This window comes from Salmo salar, chromosome ssa04, assembly GCF_905237065.1.
Source record: "Salmo salar chromosome ssa04, Ssal_v3.1, whole genome shotgun sequence".
NCBI lineage: Eukaryota > Metazoa > Chordata > Actinopteri > Salmoniformes > Salmonidae > Salmo > Salmo salar.
The window spans coordinates 80,147,447-80,168,553 of NC_059445.1; the positions used below are offsets into that span (position 1 = coordinate 80,147,447).

General features: G+C 44.1%; 3 protein-coding genes across 12 annotated transcripts in view; all 3 read left to right on the top strand.

The window, feature by feature from the left end:
• The window catches only part of ankhd1 (ankyrin repeat and KH domain containing 1), a 49,746-nt gene extending 43,643 nt beyond the window's left edge, over positions 1-6,103 (top strand). For 4 of the 9 annotated variants that reach the window (XM_014198150.2, XM_045717385.1, XM_014198151.2 and 1 more), the window contains 7 exons: positions 1,578-1,727; positions 2,406-3,928; positions 4,148-4,321; positions 4,537-4,764; positions 4,939-5,132; positions 5,265-5,429; positions 5,543-6,103. In XM_014198150.2, coding sequence (XP_014053625.2) covers positions 1,578-1,727; positions 2,406-3,928; positions 4,148-4,321; positions 4,537-4,764; positions 4,939-5,132; positions 5,265-5,429; positions 5,543-5,602 — 2,494 coding nt within the window. In that variant the 3' untranslated portion in view covers positions 5,603-6,103. The remainder of the gene's footprint in view (positions 1-1,577; positions 1,728-2,405; positions 3,929-4,147; positions 4,322-4,536; positions 4,765-4,938; positions 5,133-5,264; positions 5,430-5,542) is intronic. The other 5 variants (XM_014198153.2, XM_014198154.2, XM_014198156.2 and 2 more) reach the window with 3 other exon arrangements.
• A 1,089-nt stretch (positions 6,104-7,192) lies between these two features.
• eif4ebp3 (eukaryotic translation initiation factor 4E binding protein 3) lies at positions 7,193-10,766 on the top strand. The gene is made up of 3 exons (NM_001141440.1): positions 7,193-7,469; positions 9,280-9,441; positions 10,480-10,766. Exons 1-3 carry the CDS (start codon positions 7,331-7,333, stop codon positions 10,509-10,511), a joined length of 333 nt encoding a protein of 110 aa, NP_001134912.1. The 5' UTR covers positions 7,193-7,330; the 3' UTR covers positions 10,512-10,766.
• A 4,577-nt stretch (positions 10,767-15,343) lies between these two features.
• On the top strand, positions 15,344-20,382 carry mat2b (methionine adenosyltransferase 2 non-catalytic beta subunit methionine). 2 transcript variants are annotated; one of them, XM_014198164.2, is made up of 7 exons: positions 15,344-15,521; positions 17,142-17,336; positions 17,559-17,673; positions 18,684-18,830; positions 18,977-19,170; positions 19,275-19,388; positions 19,585-20,382. In XM_014198164.2, the coding sequence occupies exons 1-7, from the start codon at positions 15,492-15,494 to the stop codon at positions 19,759-19,761; spliced, it is 972 nt and encodes a 323-aa protein (XP_014053639.1). In that variant the 5' UTR covers positions 15,344-15,491; the 3' UTR covers positions 19,762-20,382. The 2 variants fall into 2 exon arrangements, with proteins under 2 accessions (XP_014053639.1, XP_014053638.1); XM_014198163.2 differs by lacking the exon at positions 15,344-15,521 and adding an exon at positions 16,049-16,260.
• Positions 20,383-21,107: the final 725 nt, after the last annotated feature.

Sequence of the window (21,107 nt, forward strand, 5' to 3'; positions counted from 1 at the left end):
CAATTATTAGGCAAGTGAGTATTCTGATCTTATCATTATTTCTATTCACATTTTCGAACTCAAAACCATATAAACTTGAATGCTTATTGGATTTAATCATTTTCAGGTGATATGTATTTGTGTAATGAGGGAGGGTGGGGCGAAGGTGAATAACACCTTATATCAAGGTGTGCATAATTATTAGGCAGCCTCATTACCTCAGGTAAAATGGGCCAAAAAAGAGATTTAACTGACACTGAAAAGCCAAAAATGTAAATTGCCTTTCAGACGGATGCGACGCTCTTTAAATAGCTAAACTATTGAGATGTGACCACCGGACATTCAAACGTTTTGTTGCGAATAGTCAACTGGGGCGCAAAAAACGCATGGGATAGAAAAGGTGCAAATTAACTGCAAAAGACTTGAGAAGAATTAAACGTCAAACTACCAGGAACTTATTATCCTCCAGCGCCACCGTATTCCAGAACTGCAACCTACCTGGAGTGTTCAGAAGTACAAGGTGTCAAGTGCTCAGAGACATGGCCAAGGTCAAGAAGACTGAAACAAGACCAGCACTGAATAAGATTCACAAGTTGAAGCGTCAAGATTGGGCAAAGAAATACCTGAAGACAGATTTCTCAAAGGTTTTATGGACAGATGAAATGAAAGTGACTCTTGATGGACCAAATGGATGGGCCCGTGGCTGGATCAGTAATGGACACAGGGCACCACTTTGAGTCAGGTGCCAGCAAGGTGAAGGAGGGGTACTGGTATGGGCTGCTATCATTGAGGATGAGGTAGTTGGACCTTTTCGGGTTGAAGATGGACTGAAACTCAACTCACAAACCTACTGCCAGTTTCTGGAAGATTCTTTCGTCAAACAGTAGTACAGGAAGAAGTCCTCAGCATTCCAGAAGGCCATGATCTTTATGCAGGACAATGCTCCATCACATGCATCCAAGTACTCCACTGCTTGGCTAGTCAGCAAGGGCCTCAAAGATGCCTGAATAATGACCTGGCCCCCTTCCTCACCTGACTTAAATCCTATTGAGAACTTGTGGGTCCTTCTCAAACGTGAGGTTTACAGTGATGGAAGACAATACACCTTTTTGAACAGCATTTGGGAGGCTGTGGTTGCTGCTTCAGCGAAAATTGATCGTGAACAGATCAAGAAACTGCCAGACTCCATGGATGGAAGGCTCATGGCAGTTATTGAAATTAAGGGTGGCTATATTGGTCACTGAATATTTTTGAAAGGCCAAAATGTTATATAATTGTCATTTTGTGTTACTTATCTGTTACACTTACTCTAAAAATTGAGAATAAACAAGTGAGTTGAGAGATTATTTTTGTAATTTAGTTGCCTAATAATTGTGCACACATATATTTCCCTGAGAAAGACAAAACTCACTTTTCCTTTGTTAAACATTCAGGTTTGAGGTTCAATAACATTTTGGATTGACTGAGAGCATTGTGTTTGTTCAACAATAAAATGAATCCCGAGGAATACAATTTGCCTAATAATTGTGTACGCAGTGTAGTTAAGTACAGCCATATGACCCAGATATTAATGGAATGGCTTGTTTGTCTTCGGACAGATCTAAGAAGCTATTGGTGCCTGCCTCTGTTGTGTCTCGGATCATGGGCAGAGGGGGCTGTAATATCACTGCCGTTCAGGACGTGACCGGTGCTCACATCGATGTGGACAAACAGAAGGACAAGAATGGAGAGAGGATGATCACCATCAGGTAAGACCGGCCCACTGATCACCACCAGGTATGACGGGCCCACTGATCACCACCAGGTATGACGGGCCCACTGATCACCACCAGGTATGACGGCCCCACTGATCACCACCAGGTATGACGGGCCCACTGATCACCACCAGGTATGACGGCCCCACTGATCACCACCAGGTATGACGGCCCCACTGATCACCACCAGGTATGACGGGCCGATCACCACCAGGTATGACGGCCCCACTGATCACCACCAGGTATGACGGCCCCACTGATCACCACCAGGTATGACTGCCCCACTGATCACCACCAGGTATGACGGGCCCACTGATCACCACCAGGTATGACGGCCCCACTGATCACCACCAGGTATGACGGGCCCACTGATCACCACCAGGTATGACGGGCCCACTGATCACCACCAGGTAAGACGGGCCCACTGATCACCACCAGGTAAGACGGGCCCACTGATCACCACCAGGTAAGACGGGCCCACTGATCACCACCAGGTAAGACGGGCCCAGTGATCACCACCAGGTATGACGGGCCCACTGATCACCACCAGGTATGACGGGCCCACTGATCACCACCAGGTATGACGGGCCCACTGATCACCACCAGGTATGACGGGCCCACTGATCACCACCAGGTCAGACACTCACCTGCTTCTCTCCCTTTGGTCTTCAGAGGAGGCACAGAGTCGACTCGACACGCTGTGCAACTGATCAACGCCCTGATCCAGGACCCAGCCAAGGAGCTGGAGGACCTAATCCCCAGAAACCACATCCGTACCCCTGGCACCAGCACCAAGATGGGCTCCACTAACACTACGGCGGCTGGCTCTAAGGGCCTGGCATCAGTGTTTCCGTCATCTACTGTGTCCTTCCAGACCCCCCCGGTCTCTCAGCAGGGAGGGAAGATGGGAAAGAACCTGTCCCCCGGGGTGAGACCCCCTTTTGTTTCTCTTCCCCTGGCGTACGCCAACCCACACCTGGCCCTGCTGGCTGCCCAGACCATGCACCACATCCGACACCCACGCCTGCCCATGGCACAGTTCGGTGGCACCTTTTCTCCATCGCCTAACACCTGGGGCCCGTTCCCGGTGCGGCCCGTCAACCCCGGCAGCACTCACAGCTCTCCCAAGCACAACGGGAGCACTGCCCCCCGGCCCTCGCCTGTCTCCGCTGCCCATCCGGAGTACACAGCTCCTGCCTCTACAGCAGTCCCTGCAGCCACCGCCTCGCCCACCAGCACTGCCCCCTCCGGCACCCCAACGCCCTCCTCTGCCAGGAAGCAGCTCTTCTCTGGCGAACCAAAGACGACCAGCATGACAGCAGTCACTTCCACAGTGAGCAACGTTCCCGCCACGCAGCTGGCCCCTACACCCTCCACCATGCCCTCTACTCCGTCCTCCCCTTCCGTGCCCATCGCCCCGTCTGCACAGCAGCCGCCCATCTCCAAGCCAGAGCCTGCTGGTGGCACCACGCCTGGTAAAGAGAAGTCCTCTCTAGATGCAGCACCTGTCCAAGGTGGAGCGTCTGAAGGTTCCAGCTCCAACGGCCCCATGTACTTCACAGGTCCTCCCATGGCTCCACCATCACTGCCCTCCCAGCAGCCAGACAGCAGACAGCAGCAGCTGCCCCTCCCCTTCTCCCCCAGCACAGAGCCCAGCCCCCTGGCCGCCCAGCCTCCATGCTCCCACCTGCCCTCCTCTCACGCTGCACCAGCAGGGGGCAGCACCGTACCTCACTACGCACAGCCTTCTCCCTCATGCGTGCAGCCCTCGGCCCAGGTCTACCCCATGCCAGCTGGGACATCTCCACAGGAGCACCACTCTGTGTTTGTATCCTCTGGAGCCTCTCAAGAGCAACACCAGAAACATCCGCAGCAGTATGCCAACCAGGGCATGGCACCCCCTTCCATGGGCATGATGAACGGCTCCCAGATGCACAGCCACGGGGGCAAGACCCAGCAGCTGCCCCCCAACTACGGCCCCACTGCCCTCTTCAACCATTTCAGCAGCATGTTTGACAGCAACCAGGTGGGCAACAATCAGGTGTGGGGAGCATGTCACCTGCCTGCCAGGAACCCTCCGGAGCAGCCCTACATGGGAGGCATGGGACAGATGGAGAAGGTGATGCCAGCTCCTGATGGCTCCAAGGCTCCAGGGTACCGTTGTAACTCCCAGAGGATTGTCACCAGTCCCATCGGTAAGCAACAAAGACCATTCGATTCCACTACACCCACTCACTCACTCAGCAGGAAATAACACAACATAACCCATAACACCATGAAAATCATTTTGTTCCAGAGAAACAGAAATTCTACTGATTCCACAAAGCAGCACTAATCATGTTTATATTGTCGTACTTGTTCAGTTTATTAGTGCCTACATATTTTAACCGGGTCAGTTGACCTTTTTGTTTCAGGCATGCACCACATGGACCCGTCGGGGAACTCCATCTCTTCGTCTGCTGCTCTGACTAGCTTCGCCACCAGTATCTCTGGCAGTACAGTGTACCTGCAGGGTCCATCCCCGGTGGGCACCCCCTCCTTTAGCCGCCAGCACTTCTCCCCTCACCCCTGGAGCGCCTCCACCTCCAGTAAGAACACAGCACGGGGATGGGGGACAGGGGACAGGGGCACTTCATTCATAGATCTACAGTGTTTTTCAAACAAAGTATATTCAATGTCTACTTTTTGGGAAAAGAATGAAATGAAATGAAGCCTAATCAAAGCGTTTCATGTCATTTATATCTTTAGTCTTCTTTGATAAATCCAACATTGGGAAAGTTAACAAGCCTTTGCCCCCCCTCAGGTGAGTCCCCGGTGTCCTCTGTGTCGTCCACAGTGACCACGGCTCTGATTCAGGCTAAGCCCAGCAGCAACAGCCAGCAGGACCGCAAGGTGCCCCCACCCATTGGCACTGAGCGCCTGGCACGCATCCGCCAGACGGGCTCCGTGAACCACGCCATGCTCACAGCCAGCTACACGCCGCCTGTCGGGCAGGGGGGCATCTGGTCCTTCGGCGTGGGCAGTGCGTCTGGTGAGTTTTGGAGAGAGGTGGATCGGGTTAGTGTACAGTTGTAGAGGAATGGATAGTTGTAGAACTGATCATCTTTAAATTGTCAGTGTTTTAAGATGTTTATTATAATGCTTTGAAATATATTGTAAATGTTTTGAACATAATGATTAACTCTCGCACGATCCAAAATCTCAGTCCTCCCCTGCTCTTACCCTCCACCTTTAGAGGCGATGTCAGGCTGGTCTCAGCCCCTGATGGGCGGTCACGTGATGCACCAGCAGAGTGGCTTCTCCCAGCACCAAGCCATGGAGCGGGATGACACCGGCATCGGGAACCCCTCCAACACCTTCCATCAACCCATGCCCACCAACTTCATGGACTTCCCAAAGGTAGCAGACAGACACTGCTAAATAGTTGGAATGATCCAATGAGAACTATCACAAAAACATATTTTATATATTTATTTTTAGATTATTTTTTTTTACCAGTTCTGTCTTTCATTTTTTTATTGTCCTTTCTAGGGTTTGCCGATGTCAATGTATGGCGGGACGATCATTCCTCCCCACCCTCCTATGGGAGAGGCCCCTGGGGGCCCCATGTACAACGGGCTCCATAGCGCTGACCCTGCCTGGAATCCCATCATGAACGTGGTCTCCAACTCTGCAGAGACTGCAGAGACCCAGCAGGTGTGTGTGTGTGTGTGGAGCACTCCCATCAACATCATTCACTTATTTTCACCATTACTCAGTCTTCCGCTGTTGTGGTTTTGTAACTAAGTGATGAAAACATGTCGTTTCAGGTCTGGCCTGGGACTTGGGCCCCGCACGTTGGGAATGTGCACCTGAATCACGTCAACTAAAGACATCTAGCGATCGAAGCATAGGACCATTAACAAGACTCATACACACGTTTTAAGAGAACCAGATAATTACATAATATACAAAGATATTAACCTAGGGAGTGTCCAGAAACTGGATGGTCGGACACCATTTTGATGTGCCTAACTAAAAAGATGAATCCAGTGTGGGCTGTAACGTGTTTATCACTGTCTATGAACAAACCGATTGCCTGTTAAACAGGATCCATTCTTTGCGTAGTATAGCCATTATTTTGACTTTAAAAGCCCCACATTAATTGTTCTTGGTCTGCAGGGCTCTACAGGACTGTACGCTTATTTATACTCAGCCCAAGAACTAGGTGATAACATAAAGCGAGAACTCAGACCTTTTAGTGGTAAATACATGTATAATTGTTTACATACTAAAAAAAAAAGGGTTAAAGCCAGAGTACATGTCGTATAGTGACTCTACTGTATTAATGTGTAATATTTACCTTAATAGTCAATAAAAAGACAACTGTACTGTTGTGCCTTTATTCATATTGTATTTACCTCATGACATCATGATTCTCTCTGCACACTTTGTTGATATGAAGTGCCCTTGGTTTGTCTATAGAAGTAGGAGACTGCTCCTGTGTGTCATGTTTACTCATGATGATGTAATCACTCAGTCTGACTGAATGTTCTGGCATGGGGTGCCATTTATCATGCATGGAGACGTTTCCACCAGAGACTGCAATCGGACACTTCATTTTACATTGGCTAAGAGTCTACCCAGAGAACACCATCAGGTCATTTTATGTTTTTACAGACGTTCAACTAGGATTGCTATCTTTGTTATCCAACTCTTCAAATTAATTATTGCTTATCAACACTGCCTTGTTTGAATTGCACTTGTAAAGAAGTATTGCTGGAGTAACAAGTAGTTTTTTTTGTGTTTTTTTTTTTACAACCAAGATTGACTGGGAATTTGATATATTTGAGACCAATCACTCAACCCATAATGGGACAGTAAAGTAATCTTAAGTTTTAGATGATTTAAAAACAGAGGACTGGAGGCTGGTGGGAGAAGTTATAGGAGGGCGGCTCATTTTAGTGGCTGGGATGGAATAAATGGAACATGCCGTATCAAACGGAAACCATATGTTTGATTCTGTCCCATTCCAGCTATTACAATGAGGCCATCCTCCTATCCTCCTATAGCTCTTCCTACCAGCCTCCACTGGGAGAAGAACATTGTCATAACGTCACAAACATATAGAACATCAAGCATATTTGGGGGATGGGTTACTGCGTTAGTAGTATTTTGATTTGTTTAAATGCTAACTTTCTGTTCTGCTATGCATCTGTCCTCGTTTGCAGAGTACACAGAGATCTACCCGGTCTGCCCGCCCTATTAAATCATGTGACGGTTCATTTCAGTTCATACTGAGTCCGCATATGTGATTGTGAGCGTTAAAATGAAATGTTGCGCTGGTTGGTACAGTAGTGAGGTGATTGTGAAACTCAAACTAAACCACGCCTCAAATCAGCAGATTTTTCATAAACACCTGCACGTGGCTGCTAGAGCTCAGTGCATAGTGCGTCTCCCAGCGCCGCAGTCCCCTAGTTGTCAAACAAAACTTCACAGTTGGCGCAGCTTTACTATCTTACAGGCCATAGTAGACATCGATCACAAATTGCATTGTCTTTTTTTTGTGTAAGTGTAGAACTTTTAAAACGTATTTGGTCATTCATCTGCTTTCTACGATGTCTTCTAACGGTACCACCAGTATAGGCCTAAACTGTCCTATTCCCAGTCGCTTTGAGCAGTCAAAAGACTGGTCTCAGCTGGCCGACTCCTACAGTCAGACGCCCGGAGGCACCCTGTTCTCCACGACACCTGGAGGTAAGTTTAGAAAAATAAGGGACTACTTATCGTATTGAAGAACACACGGATACGGCCTCTTGAGTGTAAGCGCTGCGCTAGTTTGGAGAACAGCACATTGCGCACAATTGCATGAAGATATAACCTGGGAGCCTGGTGACGCTTTTGTCCAGTTTTGAATGAACGGTTATGTATTTACTATTACATTAAATGCACTTTTACCTTATATACATATTTATTGTATGGATCCAGCAATGACAGGTTCAATTATCTCTAACTGTGAAGATGCAGTTGATCCGATTTATTAACGTGTGTGTGTGAGTGAGTGAGAGGAGGACATTGTGTGGCCTTTACAAGGAGGCCAACGTGGAGGGGAGAGAGGCTGAAGTAACGGGGTTGTTTTCATAGCTGGAATTGCTGAGGACGTTACGTCTCAGTTACAAGGAGGCACTTCAGGGGTAGAGGAGTTTGTAAAGCCAGGCAACACACCTGAACTGAGGGGACTGAGATCGAGACTTATATTGAACTGTATGACAAAAGAGTGCATAGGTGTGATTGCGTTCAAAATATTTTCCCAGTACAGCATATGAAACATGTCAGACCAGTAGATTCTCTGAGGATGTTTTCACATATAGTCCTCTTTAAAAGAACAGATCTCATTCCTCTTTATAGTGAACTCTGGGGTAAAAAAAAAGAGCTGCAAAACAACTTGTGTTCACACTGCCCTGCCTTTGAATGAGGACTCAGCTATTTTTCCAGTTCACTTCACCTAAACCCAGAGGCCTCTTTACGTTCACATTGCTATGTTTAGAAAAGAACCAAGATATTTTTCCAACATGCACTCTGGGTTTTTATAAAGTGCAGGACAAGCCATTCAATCAGAATATGTTATCGGACAGCTAGATATACAGACTTACATTTTGGAAGCTAATAGGTTGCATTTAGTTAAAATGAGACAATTGTAATCAGACGATACTATTAACATGTACATTTAATTGGTAACAATAAATAGCAATAGAATAAATAACGCTGTAATTGTAAATTGTACACCCAATGTTGGCTACTGCCCCTTTAAGAGCTAGAATAGATTTTGGACCCTATGTTGTGATTCTCGCCAAATATATTGTCTTCTCACGCTAATCAAACCCCACAATCAATAAACAGTTTATGGCGTTCTCTTAGCCTATAAATCACATATTGCTATCAACTAATCTGAACTAAAAACATAACACATGTTTTAGTATCTGTGCGTCCTTGACAATCGCTAATCAATATTCAATATACAAAAACGGGATATTTCGCGAAACCTGCACATGTCTTTTTTTTTGTGGCACCAATGTGCGGGTTTATGGCAGAGGAAACGGTGTTGCAGTAGTCTAGTGTGTGTGGTGCGGGAATAATGACAAGCGAACCTGGGGAGCTTTGCGTTCACATTGTCCTAAAAAAGGGAACCGGACATTAGAATTCAAACGAACCGTACTCAGACCACCTCTCGAGATGGCTTCGCTTCGGGGGCTCTTTTGAGTTTGCCGAATTCATTTTCGAGTGTTCACACTGTACAAAAATTGTCTGAAAGGGACCAAGTGTGAAAACACCCTGATATAGTTGCTAGTAGTATAGGATTCAGATCAGATCAAGGTGAGCTCTTCTATTGAAAAGTACACACTGAGTATAGACCGCCCACTTTTCTATGTAGCCTGCACTAACACACCTTGGATAAATATTGTGCACAAGAAGACCTCGTGATCTAGATGGATTGCTGCACATCATGACTCCTGGTACTTCTGTATTCTTACCCCGAGACAGACACTTCAACCCTTTGTCCTCACAGGAACCAGGATCATCTATGACAGAAAGTTCCTGCTGGAATGTCGGAATTCACCGATCACACGTACCCCTCCGTGCTGTCTCCCCCATATCCCAGGGGTCACGGCGCCGGCCCTGCACCCTCTGGGCAAGCTGAAGGAAATGGACGAGAACAAAGACATCTCAGGTTGGCCTGGTCTCTGATACTTAGTGACACTACTGTTTATCCTATGAGACCCATTAACCTCTTCCCCTAGCCAGGCCTGTTGGTTACCTGCTCTCCTAAACACCTGACTCCTCTCCCACATGGCTTTGCAGCAGATGTGTTTTTACTGAGCAACTCAAGAGGGAACACCTTTTTTTAAGGGCTCCTCAAGGAAATACTTGAGAAACAAGTAATCTTGTTTTGTTATTAGAAGCTGTGCAAGGACAGTAAATCAAGTCATTGCACTTATTCTGTCTTAGTTCACAGTGTAGGGAAATGGAAAGCAGTTGCTATGTCTGAAAGGCATCATGCTTATATCCCAAGATACAAATATATCTTTGTCATTCAGTCCCTGTTACTAGATTTACTCCATCTTGCATTCACACGATGTTCTGATGTCACCTCCTATAAATCAAATCAAATGTATTTATATAGCCCTTCTTACATCAGCTGATATCTCAAAGTGCTGTACAGAAACCCAGCCTAAAACCCCAAACGGCAAGCAATGCAGGTGTAGAAGCACGGTGGCTAGGAAAAACTCCCTAGAAAGGCCAAAACCTAGGAAGAAACCTAGAGAGGAACCAGGCAATGAGGGGTGGCCAGTCCTCTTCTGGCTGTGCCGGGTGGAGATATAACTTGCCTTAAATTCCTTACCAGTAACTAAAGGGAGGGGATAGGTTGCTTTGTTCAGGTGACATTGGTGACTAATAAGTAGTTTATTTCCGAGGATAAGGAAGTAGGCTACATAGGCCTGTTATCATTACTGCAGTGTGTATGAGGTGACACATGCCCAGATTATCACCTGATGTACAAAACAGTTAGTGTGTTTTGTTGACTCTTTTTGTACCAGCACTAGACCAAGTTTCAAGGTGAACCGCTCCTCGAGAAAAGCAAACAAAACCCTATCTGATATGTCAAGCTGCATATCTTGTGACCGACCCATTTAGTTTGTAGATGCTCAAAGCTTTTTGGAAGTTTAGGAAAGGACGCTGACCTGTGTTCTCTCTTCTGTCCCTACAGCTGACGATGCCCAGTTTGTGATTGACATCTGAACCTACTCATCCAGACCAATTCTGTTGGAGAAATTGTATTCTGTTCAGACCACTGGGTGGTCGCTCTACTGGTCACACTCTCACTTTAGATTCCCTCCTGTCTAATCCTGGTGGATGATTAATGAACCGTCAAACGCTCAGAGAGTTGATCTCTGAGGCTGGAGGAAGAATTTTGAGTGAATTTGGGAAGGGTGGCTGCAGTCAGTCTGTTAACTGCTTTTCATCTTGATTTACTTTTTCTTTTTGTACACTTGGTACTTTCTGTTTTTACAGGATTAATGAATTTATCATTTTGAGTTTTATTAATGGGAACAAATATTTTCAAGTTGCATTTTTATACGTGGTCTGGGGGTTGGCAGCTGATTACAATGGTATCCAGAGATTACTTCAATTAATCTCTGGGCTCTTTGAGAGTGTGTTGTTCCGCTGCAGAGAAAATAAATTAAATAAAACGGAAAGAAATGAAAAAAGTTATATGGTGCTTTGTGTTTTTTAATCATCTGATGGTTTGAAAAGACTTGGCAATAGGCCAAGAAGTGTGGTGTTTGTGGTGTGGTTGAATGAACTCACAATGTACTGAGCCCTGAAACTTAACTCTGGACATTGAAGCCAGTGCCACTACCTACATTTTTGTTTTTAAATCCTCTAATCAAGCATTGATTTAGACCTGGGACACCAAGTGGGTGTAATTCATTATCAGGTAGAACAGAAAACCAGCAGGCTCCTCATAGGGTAAGAGTTGAATACCCCTTGTATAGAGCAGGGTTGTTCATTTATGTTCCTGGAGGGCCAAAACACTTCTGTTTTTTATTTATACCTGGTAGTTAATTGCACTCACCTGGTGTCCCAGGTCTGAATTAGTCCCTTATGAGAAGAAGATGTAAACTATAAGTGTTTTGGCCCTCCAGGACTGACATCGAACAGCCCTGCTATAGAGTATACAGTACATTCGGAAAGTATTCAGACCCCTTCACTTTTTCCACATTTTGTTACATTACAGCCTTATTCTAAAATGTATTAAATAGTTATTTTACCCCATCAATCTACACACAATACCCCATAATGACAAGGCAAAACAGGTTCTTAGAAATGTTTGCAAATGTATAAAATAAACACATTTAAATAAGTATTCAGACCCTTTACTCAGTCCTTTGTTGAAGCAACTTTGGCTGCGATTACAGCCTAGAGTCTTGGGTATGACGCTACAAGCTTGGTACACCTGTATTTGGGGAGTTTCTCACATTCTTTTCTGCAGATCCTCTCAAGCTCTGTCAGGTTGGATGGGGAGCGTCACTACACAGCTATTTTCAGGTCTCTCCAGAGATGTTCGATCGGGTTCAAGTCTGGGCTCTGACTGGGCCTCTCAAGGACATTCAGAGAGTTTTCCCGATGCCACTCCTGCATTGTCTTGGCTGTGTGCTTAGGGTCGTTGTCCTGTTGGAAGGTGAACCTTTGCCCCAGTCTGAGGTCCTGAGCGCTCTGGAGTAGGTTTTCATCAAGGATCTCTCTGTACTTTGTTCTCTTCATCTTTCCCTCGATCCTGACTAGTCTCCCAGTCCCTGCCACTGAAAATCATCCCCACAGCATGATGCTGCCACCACCATGCCTGGTGCCAGGTTTCCTCCAGATGTGACGCTTGGCATTCAGGGCAAAGAGTTCAATCTTGCTTTCATCAGACCAGAAAATCTTGTTTCTCATGGTCTGAGTCCTTTAGGTGCCTTTTGGCAAACTCCAAGCGGGCTGTCATGTGCCTTTTACTGAGGAGTGGCTTCCGTCTGGCCACTCTACCATAAAGGCCTGATTGGTGGAGTGCTGCAGAGATGGTTGTCCTTCCGGAAGGTTCTCCTATCTCCACAGAGGAACTCTGGAGCTCTATCAGAGTGACCATTGGATTCTTGGTCACTTCCCTGACCAAGGCCCTTCTCCCCGATTGCTCAGTTTGGCCAGGTGGCCAGCTCTAGGAAGAGTCTTGGTGGTTCCAAATTTCTTCCATATAAGAATGGAGGCCACTGTGTTCTTGGGGACCTTCAATGCTGCAGAAATGTTTTAGTACCCTTCCCCAGATCTGTGCCAAGACACAATCCTGTGTCGGAGCTCTGAAGACAATCCCTTCGCCCTCATGGCTTGGTTTTTGCTCTGATATGCACTGTCAACTGTGGGACCTTATATAGACAGGTATGTGCCTTTCCAAGTCGTGTCCAATCAATTGAATTTACCACAGGTTTACTCCAGTCAAGTTGTAGAATCATCTCAAGGATGACCAATGGATACAGGATGCACCTGAGCTCAATTTCGAGTCTCATAGCAAAGGGTCTGAATACTTACGTAAATATGGTATTTTAGTTTCTTACTTGTAATAAATATTTAAACATTTAAAAAAAAAACTGTTCACTTTGTAATTATGGGATATTGTTTGTAGATTGATGCGGGAAAAAAATAATTTCATCAATTTTAGAATAAGGCTGCAAAGTAACAAAATAAGAAAAGCTCAAAAAGGGTCTGAATACTTTCCGAAAGCACCGTATGTACAGGGGTATTCAACTGTTACCATACGAGGTCTGGAGCCCGTTGGTTTTCTGTTCTAATTAATTGTACCCATCTGGTGTCCCAGGTCTAAATCAGTCCATGATTATAGGGAAACAATGAAAAAACTTAGCAGAACTGGCTTTGAGGTCCAGAGTTGAGTTTGAGGGCTTTAATATATTATGGTATAATACTCTATAGATGTATAGAGTATTAGTGACCCAATTCATTACTCATGTTTTCATATGCATACTCCTGCAATAATGATTAATATGATGGATGGTGTGTATTATTGTATTATAGATTCTGAGAATTCCAGCTTCACCAGGTTCCAAAGATGTAGGACTTGGAATTTTCGTTGAACTGTGAATAATTGTTCATAACAAATTATATTGGTCGTGTACACATATTTAGCATGTTATCGCGGGTGAAGTGAAATGCATATGTTCCTAGCTGTTTATGTATCCTACTAATAATAAAGTACGCACAACACTCATAATTAATTTCCTATAATATAATTCACCCATTTATTATGGTGCATTCAAGACAACCGGGAACTCTGGGGGAAAAATACGAAGTCAAATCACGACGTCAGTGATCATTAGGTAGCAAAGTCTGAGATCTAGAAAGATGCCGAGTTTCCGACTTGGAATTCCGAGCTGGATGACTAAAACGATTTTTCCCAGTCAGAGATTTTTTTATATATTTTTTTACGCGAGATCCCAGTTTACTTGAACACACTGAAGTCGGAGATTCCCGAGTTACCAGTTGTTTTGAACTCAGCATTACACTCTAAGAAACAACATCCAACATGTACTGGTAGGTTCACTGGGTTTCTGCTGACCATGAGGGGTACAGCCTCTGGATTGTTGTAAAATCCTGTCACTCACTCTTCCCCGTGACCTACCACAGGGAGGAGGTAGTGTTGGCCTATTCATTACAGGAGGAGGCATGAGGGTGAGTGAGGGCGATTGCTGCCATACTAACAAACGCACTCTTGTCAAGTTCTAAGAAATTAGGCATGCAGAGTGCACCAAAATACCCAAACTCTAGGGCATTGCTTATCCCAATTAGTTATTTTCCTCAGAAATGTAAGTCTAATTCTGCAATGCACATGGCTGATGTGAAATTTACTTCAACTCTCAAGCAACTTCAGGCCATGTTTTAAGTCCCTGACAACATTGAAACAACTCGATGTCCCTTCACAACTACTATTAACCTTTCGGCCAATGAATTGGTCATCTGTTCCTAAATTCCTGACTGGTTTCTATCTTGACCTTTTCACTACCCTTCAATTACATAGTTTAGAAATGTGTTTTTGATTGACCACCTCTGAAAAAGAGCAACAATCAATTTACTTCTGTCCAATATTATTTAGTATTTCTTGACCTGATATGAAATCTTCAATCAGGTTTCTATGGATCATTTTGTTTTAATGACGTACTGTGTAAAAGCCAGAAGTGTGAGCTACACTATACAGGAGGAAGGTGGTATTGACATTTGGGGGTCATGGGAAGGAACAACTGTTACTTTCTTTGTCACCCTTCACACGTTTCTCCACCCCAACCTTGACCACAAATATTACCCATGCATTGCTGTTATTGCAACACAAAAAACGGATTCAAGTTTGGTCTTTGAAGTGACCATTCCAAGTGTGCACGTGCAGACTCAAATGTGTCAGGATGTGTGACAGGACACTGTCATGTCTAGACGGGATACAGCTTTTGGTATTAACTTGACGTCAAAAATAAGTGTTTTGCATTCTAGCTAATCCTAACCCTTTTTCTAACCTTAACTTAATTCTCATAACCTGCTACTTTAATTATTCTAACCTACTGTGTAAATTCTCCTAAACCTGGTATGAAAAGTCAATTTTGACAAAAGCTGTATCCGTTATAGACGAAACCACAGGACACCCTCAGCCCTCTCACCACTGGGTTGACTGTCCTAAATATATATATTTAAATTTTATTTAACCTTTATTTAACTTTATTTAAATATGACGCTCATGCTCAAAGATAGAGCAAACCAGAAAGCCAACGTAGCCCAGCCCATCTCACATCGGAATATGGCAACTTGCTAAAGTTACCTTCATACATACCATGGGGCTAGAACAGAGCGTATTTGTTATAAGGTAGGTCGGTAGGTAGTTAATGACAAAAATGGAATGAAATTATTTCTAGTAGCTAGGCTTCATTAGAAGTGGCTATGGGAATATCTGCATTAGCTAAAAACACATGTACATATTCAAATAATTTATGTAACTGATGATGCTTTATTAGACCTACTGGATATGTGAGATAGAACTGCCATCTATTGGTAGCTATGGGTAACTATGGGTACACCACAAAACTTCCCCTTTAAGAATTCATGTTACCAGAAAAAAAATGCAGTATTTTTTTCTAGAAATTAGTGGTGGTGCTTGATCGAGTTGTATGGTTGTATTTGTGGGACACGATGCCGGGATATGAATACGGAGATTACGAGGTAAATGTACAGGGTTTACGTGAAGATCGATAATTTAGTAAGGGGGGGACGATTTAACGTTAGCTAGCTAAGATTAGCCTTTGCCACTGCTATAAAGGTAGCTAGCTAGCTAACGTTAGCTCGCTCAACGATTTTAGCCACGGGAGCTATATATGTGTGTGAATGCACCTGCTAGCTTGCTATCCCAGCTAGTTGGGGGTTGAATCCATTGGTCCAGTTGCTGAATTTAGCATACATGTTTAGTGTTTGCAAGGAGATATACCAACGTGATTTGCTAATACTGCACAATTTAAACACTTGTCCCCCAATTCCCCCTTCCCTGATAACTTACATGTCTAAAAATATGTTACTATTAAGTTGTGCTAAAATGTCAACTCTATTCTACTGAGACATTTACTTATGTTCGTTTTTCTTAGCTTTTATTAGTTCTTATTGTTGTTGCATTGTCGAGAAAGAACCTGCAAGTGAGCATTTCGTTGGCCAGTGTATCCTGTACATAAGGACCAATACATTCTGAAACTGTAACTAGTTAGACTGGCTAACAACAGAACCGTTGCTACATCCGCTCAGCCTCTCGCGAGACAGGAAACAGCTGATCTGGGAAGATGCGCAACAGAAATTATATAAACATTGGCGTTTATAGAATGAGCATAGTAGATATTACATTGGTATTTCTGTAGAAATGAACGAAAAGGAACTTAAGATACATTTCACCCCAGGGCACGTGGAGGTGGTGCAGGTAAAAGTAGGAGTCGGGGGTATTTTTACCGTTGAGAGAGAATAGCTACGTTAGCTAATAACGTTACATCACTGTATTACAATGAATTCATCTAGCTAATCCTGTTGCTAACTAGTGATGGTCGAAGTTGTCTAGCTAGCCAGTAGAGTTCAAATAAATTAAGAAATTATCGAGGCGAAGACTTGTAATGTCTCGAATCGTGTCTAATCGGTTTGGGCTCATTGGGCACCCATTTTGGCACCGTAGTGTGACAGGTACTGGGATGTATTCATTACGCCCAGTCTGTTGCAAAACGTTTCGCAACAGAAACCTTATACTGCAAACGCACTTCGACGTAACGTAAGAGCTGTTGTGTTTAAAGGGAAGTTGTAGTTAATTTTAATTGTCTGGTTTTCACGCGTTGCCATTCCAATCTGAATAGTCTGCGAAGTGTTTGGTACAAGTTGCACATCTATAAATTGTCGATTAATTCGTGCTCTAAAGTGGAGTGAAGTCCACTGGTGCCTTCCCAACTTCTTCCGGACGCTTTTTATATTTTTATTTTTTAAGAGAGACGACTGAACTACAGCATCCGTTTAAGAACAAAACGGAACTCAATAGCGTTTGGTGTAAACAGTTTCTGTTGCAGACGAAGTGTTTTGCAACAGAATCAGCCTAATGAATACACCCCTGTTAGCACTTATCAGTACACAGTTCAAAATGGAAATGAAAGATCGTTTTACAACATTAGGCTGTAAATGATTATATGAATTTCAAAATGTTTAGCTTCGTATAACTACAAGTTCATATTTAGAGTGGATTACATCAGTTTTTATATTGCCAGGAGTCATAACAAATCAATGTATAACTTAAGTTGTATTTTTCCTGTGTCTCTTATTTAGGAGAATGTGGACATACCCTATCGGCGTGTGCTAGTGACAGGGGCCACAGGGCTGCTTGGGCGTGCCGTTTATAAAGAGTTCCAGAATAACGCCTGGCACGCCTTGGGATGTGGCTACAGACGGGCTCAGCCCCGCTTCCTACGATGCAACCTAACGGACGAGGATGCTGTGCGAGCGGTCGTTCAAGACTTCCAGGTGAGGATTGAAGTCTGGAATATAACCAGTGTCTTTTGTCATTCTGTGTCGGCTGCAGAATTTTGGAAGTACTGTTTTCCTTGTGGGAATCATTGTCATCAGAAATTTTAGATGAAAGGCTAAACAGCCTAAAATGTGATAAATGGCTTAGATAGCATTGTACATACATATTCCTTACTTTATTAACCTTGGGTTGAATGTATTCGGTGTCATCTGCCCAAGCCCCATGTGATCGTGCACTGTGCTGCGGAGAGAAGGCCAGATGTGGTAGAGCATCACACAGAGGCAGCCCTGAACCTGAATGTCCATGCATCTGGGACTTTAGCTAAAGAGGCAGGTGGGTCTGCTTTGTTATCAGAATCATACACACTCAGAATTCATGATGCACATTGCACAATTTCAGGTGTTGCATGTATACAGTTTGTCATATATACTGAACAAAAACATAAAGGGCTCAGCCATGGGTGGGCCTGGGACAGCATAGGCCAACCCACTGGGGAGCCAGGCCCAACCAATCAGAATTTGTTTTTCCCCACAAAAGGGCTTTATTACAGACAGAAATACTCCTCAGCAGCACCCCCCCTCCACAGACAATCCCGCAGGTGAAGAAGCTGAATGTGGAGGTCCTGGGCTGGCGTGGTTACACATGGTCTGCAGTTGTGAGGCCGGTTGGACATACCGCCAAATTCTCTAAAACTACGTTGGAGGTGGCTTATGGTAGAGAAATGAACATTCAATTCTCTGGCAACTGCTCTGTTGGATATTCCTGCAATCCGCATTCCATTTGCACCCTCCCTCAACTTAAGACATGTGGCGTTGTTGTGAGACAAAACTGAACATTTTAGGATGGCCTTTTGTCCCCAGAACAAGGTGCACCTGTGTAATGATTATGCTGTTTAATCAGCTTCTTGATATGCCACACCTGTCAGGTGGATGGATTATGTTGGTAAAGGAGACATGCTCACTAACAGGGATGTTAATGCATTTCTGTATAAAATCTAAGAGAAATAAGCTTTTTGTGCATCTGGAAGATTCTGGGGATCTTTTATTTCAGCTCATGAAAGATGGGACCAACACTTTACATGTTGAGTTTTATTTTTGTTCAATATAATAACTTAACTGTGCAGAAATATTTAACACATCTTTCTTGATAATGCGCTATATTAAATAAACAAATTCACAAAATGTTCAAAAATGTTAATTAGCTCATTTTTACTGTACTAGTGTGCCATCGAGAGGTTGTTGGAAATATAATATTACTATTAACAAGTTTCTAAAAAGCATGTAGGCCTATGGTTTCTACAGTTCACTAAACATATTTTTCTGTTTGCATTGTGATATCTGAAGCTGGGATCTTCCTCATCTACATCAGCACTGACTACGTGTTTGATGGTCGGAACCCTCCCTACGGAGAGAACGACGCTCCTAATCCTTTAAATGTTTACGGCAAGTCCAAGCTAGAGGGGGAGAGGGAGGTCCTGAGACACAGCCCTGGTGCGTCAACACTCTACTCATTCCTTTACTATAGGTGTCATTATGGTTGTCATTGTGTTTTTGTTTTCGTACTCTATAGTCATGCGTGACTTGGCACACTGATCCCCCAAATGTTAATCTGTCATTCCAATTCCTCCCCTGTGCAGGTGCGGCTGTGCTGCGAGTGCCCATACTGTACGGAGAGGTGGAGCGGGTGGATGAGAGCGCTGTGACGGTGCTGTGGGACAAGGTTCAGGAGGGGGCAGAGAGCTGCAGTGTGGAGCACTGTCAGCAGCGCTTCCCCACCTACGTCAACGATGTGGCTCGAGTCTGCAGACAGATGGCTGAGCGGAGGCTCCAGGTGAGCTCAAACTGACTGGTTGATTGAACAGCCCTAAGGCAATGTCTATGGTCTGGTCCGTTATTATATTAATTGTATCTTCTGCATGTGTTTGTGCTTTCCAGGACCCATCAATACGAGGGATCTTCCATTATTCTGGAAAGGAACAGATGACCAAATACGAGATGGCCTGTGCGATTGCAGATGCTTTCAACCTGCCCAGCAGTCATTTGATACCGGTATGATGGCCTGTGTGCATTTCCTTTTTCTGTTACTCTTGAATAAACTTGTATTTATTGATCGGTCTCATCTCATGCTGTTTCTCCCACACAAATGCACTTCAAGATAATTCTCCATCTAAACATTATTTCCTGATGCAGTCCTTACAAACTGTTTATCCCTTCCCCCACCGCCTCTGACCATCTTCTACCCCAGATGACAGAGCAGCCTGCTGGTGCAGGGGCTCAGAGACCTCAGAATGCCCAGCTGGAGTGTTCCCGTCTTGAGCTGCTGGGCTTTGGCGTGGAGCCCATCCCCTTTAAGACGGCAGTGAGGGATAGCCTCTGGCCCTTCCTGTACGACAAGCGCTGGAGGCAGACCGTCTTCCATTGATAGCTGTAAGGAGGCCAAACACACTGGATCAAGCGCAACCCTTTACCTACTTCAAGCTTTGACTTCTGCCTGCTCCTTAATTGAGAATGTATTTCATTGTGTATTAGGAAGTAACTGATTCAGAGAATTCATTGATTCTTTCCTGCTGGAATGCAGATTGCCTGTGTACCTAACGCATGTAGTGGTTTGACCATTTTGAGAATTTGGTTTAAATGTGTTGCTAAAGGATTTTAATTCAACGTTCCCTTATCTGCTGGATCAATTAATTTAGGTCATTTATGTGAAGCCACTGTAGAAAACTGAAATGTCAAATTTTCCATACCAATTAATGGCATTGTTAAATATATGTGGTCTAAAGATGTTACTAAATATAGAATTTACTTTTTTATTTTTGAAATACATTTTGTCAATGGGTTACTTAAAAGTATGCCAACATTTTACTTTTTACTGAAATGAAAAACATCGGTGTTTCTTCACACAAACCCAGGCTGGGTTTTATTCCGTTGGTGAAGGAGACATTTTTTTTCTTAGTCTGTATCATGCACTGTATTTGTAATTCAAGCACAATATACAATCATACTGAAAGACACAGCAAAAAATAAAGAAATCGGTATCTTGTGACGTTTAGTCCTGCTCAGTTTGTGATTCCCCCTCCTCAAAACGGTGTGCGAGATGCTCCCACTGATCCTAAACCTCTTGTGAAGTTGCCTATTGGAAGACTAAATCAATATCTTTATCAGAGAATAGCACGTGAAGGTTGTTTGAGGAAATTCCTGTGAATTTGAGTTGCACAAAATTATATTCTGTGATTGTCATAATTTTTCTCTCATTAAAGCATTAAATGGTTTTCTGATCTTAGATTCATTCTGGGGATTTTAAGGAAGTGAAATGGGCTTCTACAAACATCATTAACCAAACGCATAATTGGTCAGGAAACAGACCTCAAACTGAAACCTAGTTTTTTTTCTATGAGCAACTGCTTGTTCAATGGCTCTTTAAACAAGGGGAGTCAGATGATAGGCCAATGCCGCTTTCAAAACACATGGAAATCTCACACTTCTGACTTCAGTGCTTTCAAGAAAACTGGGAATTCGTGTGGAAAAACTAACTCCGACTGGGAAAAATTGTTTTGAAAGGTCTTTCAACTCTGAATTGTAAGTCTGAAGCTCTGGCCTCTTTCTTGAGCTGATGCCATGTTCAAAACAACTGGGAACTCGGAAATTTCTGACTTAAGTGCGTTCAAGACAACTGGGAACTCTACAAAAAAACAAGCTCAGACTGGGGAAAACTAGTTTTGAAAGGTCATCCAAATCCGGATTCCAAGTCGGAAACTTTCTAGAGCTCCG

Excerpts from the sequence above, each read along its gene's own strand:
- eif4ebp3 (NM_001141440.1), top strand. The coding sequence starts at position 7,331 with ATGTCTTCTAACGGTACCACCAGTATAGGCCTAAACTGTCCTATTCCC. Across the intron at positions 7,470-9,279 it reads GTTCTCCACGACACCTGGAG|GAACCAGGATCATCTATGAC; the intron begins GTAAGTTTAGAA and ends TTGTCCTCACAG. Across the intron at positions 9,442-10,479 it reads CGAGAACAAAGACATCTCAG|CTGACGATGCCCAGTTTGTG; the intron begins GTTGGCCTGGTC and ends CTGTCCCTACAG.
- mat2b (XM_014198163.2), top strand. The coding sequence starts at position 16,204 with ATGAACGAAAAGGAACTTAAGATACATTTCACCCCAGGGCACGTGGAG. Across the intron at positions 17,674-18,683 it reads GACTTTAGCTAAAGAGGCAG|CTGGGATCTTCCTCATCTAC; the intron begins GTGGGTCTGCTT and ends TGATATCTGAAG. Across the intron at positions 19,171-19,274 it reads TGGCTGAGCGGAGGCTCCAG|GACCCATCAATACGAGGGAT; the intron begins GTGAGCTCAAAC and ends TGTGCTTTCCAG.